Consider the following 13,320-nt stretch of genomic DNA (forward strand, 5'->3'; position numbering starts at 1 on the left):
TTACACTTCGAAACGCAAGAAAGTCATCTGTGTGATTTTACTTTTGCTTCATAGGGCTTTCCTTCTAAATGCTGTTACACTACAAGAAGGGAAGAAAATGTGAGCCTGGGGCATAGGCAGTGCTGGATTCTGAACTCAGTGACATCTGCTCTTGTAGATGTAGAAAAGAGCTGCAATAGGGTAATGTGTTTCCTTCTGTCAGGGAACTGATGCACTGCAAGTTTGCATTTTCATTATTTATTGATTTTATTATATAACTTTCCCATCATTTACACAAAAGTAAACTTTAAGAAAATATTATTGACATTGTACAGATAAATCAAGAATTTAGTCTAGAAAGTATCTAATGTTAGTTATTATAATAACTTATTTTCCTTTCAGGACATCATTCTTCTGTCAGTCAAGCAATTGAGAAATTGATGGCAACTGTGCCTTTGCAACTGAGGACAGATTCTGGCATACCAGCAATTTGAAAAGAAAACGGGACTTAGTTTGAACACCAAACTTCCAAAAAAAATTTTTTTTTTGTGATAATTTACTATTTAACTAAAGTACAACTCCGTATCTTCTATAAATAGAACATCATTATCAAGATACTCCAAAATTATATTTCCACCATTGTACAATGGATAGTCTTTATCAGATAGCCACGTTTCCAGCACATGCTCAAATGGCAAGGCTTCTCCAGAGGCAGTATGGCATAATCTCAATTTCTGTAAGATAAACAGCACAGAAATTAACATCAAGATTTGCCTATCTGAGATGCAAGAAGTGGGGTGGGGGAGCAACCAAAGGGTAAAAAAAATCCCAAATTGAACCCCAACAACCTGGAAAATGTTTGTTATTACTACTGATTTACCTGGGATGTTGATTTGTTGTTGTCATTTTTAAGGCTTGCTAAGGAAGCTGCAAAATCTACCACTTTGCCAATACTCCACTTACTGCAAAAGAACATGGGCTTGCTTTTCTCTTTGCTCCCCTTTGGTAAAAATACTTGAAAGTAAATTCTTTCTGTCTAGGAAAACATGAAAAATAACAAAAAATTATTCACAGAAGAAACACATAATTCCAATGTAGTAGTTTTTCAGTAAAAAAACTTAAATTTCAACCCCAAAATTGCCAACTGAAACTTGTTCTATTCCATCAGGACCAAGGCCCCATTTTACTGCAGAATATAAGTCGCATCCTCTCCAGATGCAGGCACATGTATGATGGACAGTGAGTTCAGAAAGCTGGAGAAAACATCTTCTGCTAGAGTCCCAGAGCTAGACTCTTACGTAGGGAGAGATGTGAAAAGGTGTCTGCTCTGGGTTTACTAGACAGTGACAGCTGCTCTGGGCGGAGAAGGCTGCGTTCAGTAAGCAGTGGTGGCTCCTGGGAGCAGTGCAATGCCTCCAGCTGGAACACAACGGCAAACGGAACCATTCACCACTCTCCAGGCGCCTGCTCCACCACCCAGCGCTCTGCTCCTGCTTGGCTAACCCCTTAGCCTGCTCCTCCTCCCCTCATGTTCTAAACGCTCCTCCAATACCTAGTAGACTGAAACTCTTGTTTAAGAAATTTCCAGAGTAACTTATCCTCATAGGTAAGCTCAGGAAGTGTAGGATAGATGAGCAGACTGTGAACTGGACTGAGAACTGGCTGAACAACAGAGCTCAGAGGGTTGTGATCAGTAGAGCACAATCCAGCTGGAGGCCTGTAGCTCGTGGTGCTCCCCAGGGGTCAGAACTGGGTCCAGTCTTGTTCAGCATCTGCATCAGTGACCTGGATGAGGGGATGGAGTGTACCCTCAGCAAGTCTGCTGATGATACAAAACTGTGAGGAGTGGCTGACACACCGAAAGGCTGAGCTGCCATTCAGTGAGACCTGTACAGGCTGGAGAGTTGGACAGAGGGGAACCTAAGGCAGTTCAACAAGGGCAACTGTAGAGTCCTGCACCTGGGGAGGAATAACCCCATGGACCGGTACAGGTTAGGGACTGACCTGCTGGAAAGCAGCTCCATGGAGAAGGACCTGGGAGTCCTGGTGGACAAGTTAACCACGGGACAGCAGTGTGCTCCTGCAGTGAAGAAGGGCAATGGTATCCCAGCGTGCATTAAGAAGAGCATGACCAGCAGCTCGAGGGAGGTTCTCCTTCCCTCTGCTCTGCCCTGGTGAGGCCACATCTGGAGTGCTGTGTCCAGTTCTGGGCTCCCCAGTTCAGGGGATACAGGGAACTAGTGGAGAGGGTCCAGTGGACGGCTATGAGAATGACTAAGGTACTGGACCATCTCTCTTATGAGGAAAGGCTGAGGAACCTGGGTCTGTTTAGGGTGGAGAAAAGAAGGTGGAGAGGGGATCTTATCAACCCTTATAAATATCTGAAGGGTGGGTGTCAAAAGGATGGGGCAAGTCTCTTGTCAGTGGTGCCCAGCAATAGGATGAGGGGCATCAGAAACAAACTGGAACACAGGAGGTTCCACCTCAACATCAGGAAAAACTTCTCTACTGTAAGGGTGACAGAGCACTGGAACAGCTGCCCAGAGAGGTTGTGGAGTTTCCTTCTCTTGAGACTTTCAAAAGCCTCCTGGACATGTTCCTGTGCAACCTGATATAGACACACCTTCTCTGGCAGGGGTAGTCAGACTAGATGATCTCCAGAGTTCCCTTCCAATCCCTAACAGTCTGTGATTCTCTGATTCTCTGAGGGAGAGATTTTGAACAGGATTGGGCCAATCCCTTCTTCAGGTTTGCTTCTTCTTGACATTTTACAAGAGACATAGAGCAAGCATGACTGGTATATTCATCAGGTCAGACTACCCTTACTGAGTCTAAGTCAGATGCTAGCACACAAGACAGAAGTCTACTTTTTGAAGGATTTATGCCTTCCCTAGAAAAGTACAGAACTACTCTTCCCCAGCTATGTTCATAAAACTGACTCTGAATTTCAGCCTGTGCATTTTCCTCGGATCTTGAGTGCTCTCCACACAAACAAAAAACCTTCAACATCCAGGAATATTACAAAGGGGCAAGGGAAGCAAATGTACATGCCCACAACGTAAAACAGCTAACACAACAGCCACCTGTGAAGGACCGAGCCATGAACGTTTGCCTCAAAGATAGCCTTGGATGGAGGACTGGACTTGTGGAGGAGCTGTGTGAACTGGGCAGAACATGTCTGGGCATGCACCACGCTGAGAGGAGCCAAACACGTGTGTGTGAGTCAGGGGCCATTCCAGAGGACCCTCAGGGCACACTGCCGGCCTGCCCCCTCCCCCGCCCGGGGAGGTGCAGCGCGGGTGTGCAAATGGGACTGGCCCTGTGCCCAGGCCCGGCAGCCCCTCCGCCTGGGGTCACGCAGGGCACCTCGAGCAGGCGACACACGCGTGGTACCTGCATGGGCCTGAGGACTCGTGACGTCAGTTCCCAGCTCGGACCCTATAAAAACTGGCGCGGACACTGCTCTGGGTCTCTTTTTTTTTTCCTTCACGGGCCCAACGGAGAGCTTTTTTCCTTCTCCTGTGGCCTGCTCACGGATCTCCGGCCTGCTCGCCGCCTCGCTGCTGCTCCACCGCCCACCCCCGAAGCTGAGACGGCTCCCACCCGACGGCGCGCTGCGAGCCCATGGTGGTCACTGCTCTGGCGAATCTCTACCGACCGCTTGCTTCATTTCTGCCTTTTATTTTCACTCTGTCCTATCGCTACTCTTTTCTAACATTTTTCTTGTTTTGTAATAAAAACTGCATTGGGTATACGGCATTTGACCTCATTTGTGTCTTAATCTCGCCTCTTGGGATCATATCGAAACCTCCCCGACATCGGATCGGGACACCACCCTATTATGACACATGCTAACTTCACTCAGCTGCTCTCAGTGCCCCACCAATTTCCTACAGTTGCTCCTTCAGTTCTAAGGATGGTCAGAGAGTCTCCTACAGTTCACTGGAACCCGATTCACAAAACAGCTCCTTCTACTGTTGTATCACAAACTATGGGATATGCCTCCTGGAATTTCTGTGCCATATCCATTAAAATATTGGTCCGTCAGGAACACAATAACTAACATTATTGTGCAGCGTGGCCTTCCTGTCTTGAGCTGGTCACTCTCAAGAAGGTTAACTCATATCAGGTCTGACATCAAGACAAGCAACCATCTGTAGAAAGCGAATCTGAACAAAGAGGCCTGAGAAAAGATAGCCTGACTTTCCTGATCATAGAACAAGAAAGGTCAGGAAGTATCTCCGATGTCATGTGGTCCAAAATCAAGCTCAAAGCAGAGGGAACTTTAAAGCTGGATCTAACTATAGAGGCAGATCAGGTTGCTCCAAGTCAGATTCAGTCCATTTTTGAACATCCCAAAGATACAGATTTTGCAAATTTTCAGAGCAGCTTCTTCCAACGTCTGACTACCCTCACTGTGATTTTTCTTTGTATTATCTACCTGGAATTACACGTTGCAGCTTGTGCCCACTGCCTCCTGTCCTTTTCCTGTGCACTTCCATGAAAAATGTATCAATCTTCTCCATACAATGATGAGAGAACTCAGTTGCCTAAGAGGCATTCCAGAAACTTCATATTCAAACAATCTGTCATCAAACTGGAACAAGCTGGGCAGAACATGGCTATAAGGCATCCAGGAAGCAATTTAAATAGAGACAGGTGCTGAAGGTTAACAGGCTTAATATATTGCATTAGAATTGTCACTGTTCTAGATGATTAAACAATTAATATCCAAGTGAGAAAATGAATAGTAAGAGAAATTAGCATACAGTAATCTGGGCTACACTTTTTAGAGCTCATTGGCTTTGGAATTAGGAAGCAACTTCTTTAATTTTCTCATATATACTGAGGGTTTGATTTTAAAAATTATGTTCCACAATATTTGAAACTTATCACTTTCCCTCCAGCACTATTTATTGTAATAATATCTGTGAAGAATTCTTCAAGCAGGTCTTTGTATTATGACTTCTGACTAAGCAAAGTTATCTAATTTCTAAACATGACTAACTATATATATAAAGAAAAGAAATTCATAAGAGAGCTGAGTAATGGAATAGTTGGAGTTGTTTTAAAAAAAAAAAAATCATAAAATGTACAAGATAAGACCTAACAATAGGATTACCACATAGAATGTTTTCATTATTACAAAATCAATGCAACAGGGTTAAAACCTGGTGTGCTTCAATAACAATGTGATGAAAAGTAATTTAAATACAGTTCTTTTAAGAGAATGCATAAGTACAGATCTAATGTGAAACTCGATGAAAGAATCAAGGTGTTTCTAAAGCCATCATAATCCTGGTATGTGGAAAAAAATTGAATGCCAGGTTTGACTGGCCATGGTAGTGAAAAACAGTAAGGGATTTGTGAAATATTTCAAGAAACAAAGAAATTAAAGGCTGAAAGCAATACAGAGCAACTGTCAAAACTGTTCCAACCCAAAGACACGAACAACTGACCTCAGGCCCTTCGTATCTCATCTGGAAATGAAATACATGTCTACTGAATCTGAGTAGCAGAAGCAACAATGGCGCTTTATAGAACGCAAAGCTCAGTTTCATATGAGACAGTTCAATCTGACTGTACAGTGCTGTGCAAACTGCACCCTGCCTGTGTCAGAAGCCCCTCAGGACCCAGCACGAAAAGCACCCCCTTGAGATGGGTTTGCCACGTGGGACTGGCACCCCCTGCTCATGACCCCTGGTAATAGGGGCTATTACAAGGTCAGAGCGAGGAACGAGGCCAACAAATTGCAGGCAGCGTAATCGCAGGCTGCTGTTACAACCTCATTGCATTGAGCTGATGTCCCAGGTCACAAACCTAGTCCTTGACTTCCTCCTGCATCCTCTGATTTGAGGGCTGATGGGGAAGGAGCTGCAGGGTCAAGGAATTTAATCTTTATGCAAATATTCCAGGGTTTACCTGCAGAAATTCCTTTTCCACAAGTACTCTGCAAACACAAGAACTAAGCCCTGACCCTCTGGTAGGAAGGGAGCAGCGCCAGGTTCAAACTGCCCTGCTCCCACCTGAAGGCGGGACAAGTGTCCCACGCAGCTGTCAGGCTAACTTAAATAAAAAAATGTAATACCATCTGGAGACATCCTAATCAAACTGAAAGTGGGACAAGTGGTGGCGTGCCTGCACACATTGGGGTACACTGGTGACCTGCTCCACAGCTTGACTATCAACTGTTAGCGAAGGAGGGGGAAAAGGAGGGAAAGCCATCGCCATCCATACCTAGTGCCCTCCCATAGATGGAAACCCCTTTAAACCACAGAAATATCCTGACTTACCTCCTGTCAGAGAGCAGAGAAACTAGACAAGGGGCTTGGACTGGAGGTACAGGTGGCCCTGCCTTCTGCTGCTCAAGGACCAAGTCCCACTCTTTGGGCCACAGTAAACAATAAATTAAAGACTGACTTCCTCATAGGTACTGGAGCACAGCTATACATGAGTAAAGCAGAATCATATCCTGGAGCTATACCTCAAACACCAGAAAATATTAGTAACTGCAGTAAAGGGAGCAGTGGTTCCTTACTCAATTGTTAAGGCAAAATTGGAACTTCCCTTTTGCCTTCCCTTGCTCCCTGAAAACAGCAAATGTGACTAGGAAACCTAAATATATCTGGCACAAACATTCTGTGAGCTGGATACAGGGCAACACTAACTGGGTGACTGAAACAACATTTTCGCAATGAAGTAAAAATGCCAGGGCCCCAGCCAGGAAGTCACCTCTCTGTGAACCAAATGGATAGGGGGCAGGAAATAAATCCCCTGGTCCACTTGGCAAATTGAGTATGTTGGACTTCTCCCCTGAACACCCAAAGTGTGGCATTATGTTCTTACTGGGGCTGAAATAGTACCAGGCTTGGGGGAAGTTTCTGCTTGCTGGAAAGCTCATGGTCTCACCCTTTGTCAGGGTTTACTCAGTGGTTTGCTGACACGCCTATGCCCTCTGCTGTGCAGTCTGACATTGGCACTCTTGAAAAAAAAAACAAACATAATTTCCAGGAACAGTGTGAACATCACGGAGCTGCCTGGGTGTTCCACTCGTCCTACAGACCCCAAAGTAACGGTGCAGTCACGCTGTGGAACAGTCTACTAAAATGAGCTCTAGGGCAAAGCTTCTATACAGGAAAATGGGGTAAAGCCCTAGTAAATGATGTTTGATGCTTAAATAACTAACAAACACCCAGCAGATGCTGAGTGGAACAAGATCACTTTTCTGCTCTCCAACCCATAAAACATCTAAAACGGCACTGTCAGCCCACCGTTTTTCTCATGGTTACACTGTTCTTACTAAGTACCCTTTGATAGTTAAAATATCTGTCACTTTACTAACTCCTGAGAAAAGGGCATAGTGAAAACTTTCTGAATGGGGGATCTCTTTAACTTTCACTGAGGCTTGGATAATTCCCAAGAATGAGTAATTTCTTATTGCTCCAGGTAATGAACAATAGTTGGACAGATTTTTTGATCTGAACAAACCTGGAGTGCACCCAAGGAATCATCACTTGAACTTTGTGGAAACCTCAATTGAAAAAAGATGATCACAACACTCACTGTATTGTCCTTATCCTTACTCTTTTTTCCCTATTTCAGGAATGGGATAATTGTGTCATTCAGTTCATGAACATAATTTCTTAAACATGTAATGAATCAAACTGTTGGTATTGCTTACACCACCCTCAATCTTCAGATGCTAATTCTGGGTGGGTGGCTGAACCTGTTGGCATGCTACTCCAGATTATCAAACTCAACCTTTTAACGCACATTCTTACAGTCTTAAGACCCCACAGTGCACGGTAGTGCCTCAACACACATATTCCACCTGGGCAGGACAAATAAGCAGTTGTGATTACACCCTGCTCTACAGCCGGGCACAAACGTGGCTGCAGCTGATACACTACCACCAAACCAGAGTTTGTAATGAATCCAATTTAAGATCCACATGGGTCTGTAAAAACAAATCAGTGATTAGAAAAAAATTTTGCCACCTTGGAATCTCACATGGGCTGCAAATGGCACATTTTGGCAAAGCTACTATAATTTCACCGGTCCTACTTCTATGTTCTACAGAGCAATAGCTGGTTAAGAATAAATGACAACTGGAGTATCTGTAATTGGAGTAACACTTCTGGCTCTACATACATCAACTCTTTTTCACACTATTTGAATGTGCCACACTCACCTGCTTAAACTGTATCATCCTGACAATGAAAAAGAGGCTCATCAATGGTGTGAGGAATGCTTCCCTAGAAATTCTACGGTACCAGATCAGTGGCCTACTATTCCAGCACCCTGATGGCTCTGGCTCTGTGGCATAAATGTCTAGAAAAGCCTGCCACCACCATGGACAGGTACTTGTACCATAACATGTCTTGCTCCCTGTGCACTTCACTAAAAAAATTAAACTTCTTTTCACACAAGCATTACTCTGTATGCTACAAGCATGTTGTGATCAAATCCCCTTGGTAAGAAGAACGATGGAATTTCATGAATTTATGCATGCATTGTTTCCAAGTTTTATGTATTGATAAGCTGGAAAGAGTTATCGTAAATATTTCTGCTACACTTGAAATTGTCCAAAATACTACTGTAGATGCTTTAAAAAAATGTTTGCCATCAGAAACTGGTTCACTTTGACAATCAGCTATTCAAAATTGTTGGGCCTTAGATTATCTTTCAGTGTCACAAGGAGATTTATGTATACTGTTAAAAACCATTTGGTTTTACACTAACAAATCTAAACAAATTGAATATGATATAAACATCATTCAATGACAAGTTTGTGATTTTCACCAGCTAGCTCAAAAGCAACTCTTTTCAGAAGGTCTGCTCACTGCCTCATTTTGGCTGTGGTCCTGGCTGCCTGACTTCAGAACATGGGCTCATCGTATTTAGTTAACACTCACTACATTGCTGGAATGATGTTATTTTGTGCTATATCTTACTCGACTCGTGTTCTTCTTCATGTTTTGAGTCTAGATGATGACTATGAGATTGATACTGAAAGCCAAGTATTAAGATTTGACCCATCCTCCAGAAGGTCCAGGTGATGAGAAAACAGGAGCTAAGCTGTGTTATAAATTCCTGTGCTACGCTATTTAAGAACTGGGCTGTACTGATGCCAATTATGAAAATTCTGTGCTAGTCTGATCATAAAATTCTAGGCTATGCTGCTACTTCAAAGTCTGTCAAAAAAAGAAAGCTTTAGTTGGAACTACAACTTATGCCATCATCATTCTGCCAAGGATGCCTAAAAGAACCTGCCTGTCCCTGCAGGGTTGAGTGGCAGGTGTATGGTGGGCAAATACACTTCTGCTATAAAATAAAGGAATTTGACCTGACTGCTCCAAACTCTGACAGTCACCTTACAACAAACGTAAGCCTAGCAAGATCGTTTGTGTTTACGAGGCTGAAATAGATGTATCAATGATTGTGGGCTTGAAGAATTAAATCTAAAACCAAGCTGAGGAACTAGATGAAGAACAAGACATTTAGAAAACTTCACATTTCCTTTGAGAAGTGAATTATTGAAAACAAATATGACTGACCTGAGGCAAGGACTTGTCCCCACATGCGTGCATTTTCAGTTTCATTAATGCCACTTTTGCTGCTGTCTCACTGTTCTTTGCTCCTTTACGTTTTTGGCTTTTTGCTTCCTCATTTTTTTTAGAATCTAAGAACAATATTATTTTTGTTAGTGTGATGATTCAGACTGTCTCCTGAACATATCTTGGAATTAGTCTATTGGGCTCACTTTATCTCCAGTTTTCCATCCCTTTGAAGTTGTCCTGAGGCCATATCAGATAGCTCTATTCAAAAATATTTAGACTTGTTACAGTTCTAGTAGAACTGCTTTACACTGAAAAATAACACTATCACAAAGTAAACACAGGTTTCAAAATTCCCAAGTTTCTATTCCTGTGGCCATCACAGCATTTGTACGGTAAAAGTGGCAGGTCCTCCTTTCTACACCTAACCCCACTGTCCAGTTAGGCAGTGACCTTTATTCTCTCTCCTGTCCTACAGTTTGTTTAAAAGTTGCAAAAGATTAAGCTATGATAACATTAAGCTATATATCACATTTTTTTTGCCATCTTGGTTGTGTCAGTACAGTGCTAACAGACCAGCATGCACACCCACTATGATACAATTGCACTATTTGTACATAAATTAATAGGTAAATAAGAATAGCTAGGTACAACTCATTACATTATAGTACTTAGAGAATGAGAACAAGACAGTTCTGAAAGAAGTCTGAAACCTATTTAATCTTTAAAGATTCTTCTTATAGATATGTGCTGCGGTTGGCTTGTCTCAGTCTAGACGAGCAGTATTACATCCTGACACATGAGTTTAGGGCTATTTAAACAAGAAGCCCTGCTACTTTCTTCTTATTTGGTCAGTAAGAGGAGATGAGAAGCTCAAATAGCCTTCTGAAGAAAACTGTAGAATATATATCCCACTGTACTTGCCTATAATGTGTTTAACTAGCTGCTGAGTGGCAGCCATTCGAGGTTTAGGTGCATCCAGTTTCTCACATTCGTGGTCTGATTGATGTCGGTGTCTGTAAAGAACAGTGTAAAACTTGTATTACCTTTTCTATGCACTAATGAATCAGTACTGATGTTTAAAACCCTCTGTTCTACTCACCTCAGACAAAAACGTTTTTCACAGTAGGGACATAAAACTGGCAAAAGCTCCTTTCCGTTGCAGTCCTTGTATGAGCATGGGTACGATCTGTGCTCATCCAGTTTCACAGAATTGTTTTTTATATTCACCTAGGCATTAATACAAAACATTGTGTGTAAATAAACAGCTATTACAGATACAAGTCACTACCCCAGCTTTCCAAAAGAACTGTGCCAGCTCACCATTCTATAGGCAAAACTAGTTCAGCAATTATCACCTACTTTTTTCCTGGTTAAGTTTAGCTCAGAGTTAGAAAAAGAAACATCATTCTACCCAAACTCAATTTAGTTCTGACGGGCAGAAAAAGAATAGATTAATATTTTAAAGCTTGTCACATCCTCCGTTAAATAACTCATACTTCTAATCTATGCATATATATCTATTCTGCAAAAAAAGCTGGTTCAGTTGCACGGCATTTTAAGGCAGCTGTATACTGGATTACCTCAGAGCAACCATGAGCTTCCCGGCTCCTGTGCTGAAGGCTTGGTGGCAAGGGAAGAAAACACAACACTGTTATCAATGCTTCAGGAAAACTGCATGTGGAAACATGTAAGCATTCAAATAGTGGCAAGTTTTATCATGGAAACACTTCAATTAAATGATAAATCTTCTCCAAAATTTCTCACCTATGCAGTTTACATCTTGAACAGATTGATCTTATTCCTGCTATGTAAAACATATAGCTCTTGGAACTTATGCCCCAAGACAATAAACCATTCCAAGAGAATAAGGACATTAGCATGCTGAATAATTCAGCTCAAAGCAACTGGAATTTGTCTGTTTCGATAGATTTTGAATCACCTTCCACAGCAGCAGCAATCCCTTGGAGGCTGCTAACATATTAAAAGTGACACCTGTCCTCAGACTACCTGAGTTCAGCTGCCCTCTGCTAATCAGCACTGCAAATCAAAGTGCAGGCCCTCACTTGAACCTTGAAAGAAACTTCAACTGGTTTTCTATAAGAAAAATACCCACCCTCCCCTACAAAGTTTAAAAAAACAGGGTCTGCGCTAGACACACTTCAAAGTAATATACCTTTATTCTGAAGATAACCCCCCTAATTTCATAGCTCCACAACAGCCGCTTGGGCAAAAAGTAACAAATTCAATGAAACAATTATTATTTTTAACTGAATGTATCTGAATTGAGTCATAGAACATTTTATACAACATTTAGGCCTACACAACTGCTACACTGAGACCTTACAGGAAAACTGACATTCCTTTTATGACAAGATCACCCCCCTACGGAAGCCAGCAAATGTGTTGTTTTGGGATTTTAGCAAAGCTTTTGATACTGTCTCTCACAGTACCCTTCTGGATCAAATGTCCAGCATGCAGCCAGACAAGCCCACAGCACGACGCGTGGGCAACGGGACGATGGACCCAGCTCAGAGTTAATAGCAATTGGGGCTACATCAGGCTGGTGGCCAGTCACCAATGGGGTTCCCCAGGGCTCCATTTTAGGGCAGTGTTCTTCAACATTTTTATAAACTATCTGGATGCAGGAATTGAGTGTACATTAAGTAAGTTTGCTGATGATATGAAACTAGGAGGAGCTGTGGACTCCTTCAGGGCAGAAGCCCTACAGAGACACCTAGACAGACTAGAGAGCTGTACAGTCACCGATCGTACGAAATTTAACAGAAGCAGGATTCTCCACCTGGGATGTGGCAATCCTGGCTATACACACAAACTGGGAGATGAGACTCTGGAGAGCAGCCCTCTGAAAAGAGATCTGGGCGTTTGGGTTGATGGCAAGTTGGGTATGAGTCAACGGTGTGCCTGACAGCCAAAAGAGCCAACTGTGTCCTGAGGTGCATCAAACACAGCATAGCTAGCCAGCTTAGGGAGGTGACTGTCCAAATCTCCACAGCACTGGTGTGGCCCCATCTCGACTGCTATGTGCAGTTTTGGGTACCTTAGCATAAGGAGGACACCAAAGTATTGCAGTGTGTCCCAAGAAGGGTGACCAAAATGGTGAAAGGCTTTGAGGGCAAGACTTAAAAGGAGTGGCTGAGGTTGCTTGGTTTGCTCAGCTTGTGAGAAGGCTGAGGAGTGACCTCATCACAGTCTGCAACTTCCTCAAAGCATGCAGCAGAGGAGGAGGTGCTGATCTCCTCTCTCTGATGATCAGTGATAGGGCATGAGGAAACGGAATGAAGTTGCACGAGTGGAAGTTCAGATTGGACATTAGGAAAAGGCTCTGCACTGAGAAGGTGGTCAGTCACTAGAACAGGCTCCTCAAGGGAGTGATCACAGCACCAAGCATATACGTGCTCTTTGTAACATGGTTTACTTTTAGGTAGTCCAGCGAGGAGCAGGGAGTTGGATTCAGTGATCCTTTATGCATCCCTTCCCATTTGAGATACTCTTAGGATTCTATGAACTTACCAAAAGACACCTGAACAGCCATCACATACAAAAGGGAGAAAATCTGAAACAAAGAGATTTATTTTCAGTTAAACAACATGGTCCTTTTTTGCTAATAATTTCTAGCTTAATTTCTACATGATTAACATTTACTTACCTATGGCATGGGTATCTTTACAAGGACATTTAGCAACTGCACCAATCAAAATAATCCCCAAACCCAAGCATCGACTACATTTCAGTCATAGAATCACAGAATCAGTAAGGTTGG

At 42.8% G+C, this 13,320-nt stretch overlaps 1 protein-coding gene across 1 annotated transcript; it reads right to left on the minus strand.

Annotated features, from left to right (window-relative positions):
• Positions 1–472: 472 nt before the first annotated feature.
• Positions 473–13,113, minus strand: ZFAND1 (zinc finger, AN1-type domain 1; the record flags this gene model as incomplete). The annotated part of the gene is made up of 7 exons (XM_008943875.1): positions 473–713; positions 860–1,015; positions 9,537–9,661; positions 10,461–10,552; positions 10,639–10,766; positions 11,120–11,159; positions 13,071–13,113. Coding segments are annotated over 7 exons (755 nt in total), but the record flags the coding sequence as incomplete, so codon positions are not given.
• Between the last annotated feature and the right edge of the window lie 207 nt (positions 13,114–13,320).

The sequence above is a fragment of the Merops nubicus genome, unplaced genomic scaffold (genome assembly GCF_000691845.1).
Source record: "Merops nubicus isolate BGI_N331 unplaced genomic scaffold, ASM69184v1 scaffold13847, whole genome shotgun sequence".
NCBI classification, from domain to species: Eukaryota; Metazoa; Chordata; class Aves; order Coraciiformes; family Meropidae; genus Merops; species Merops nubicus.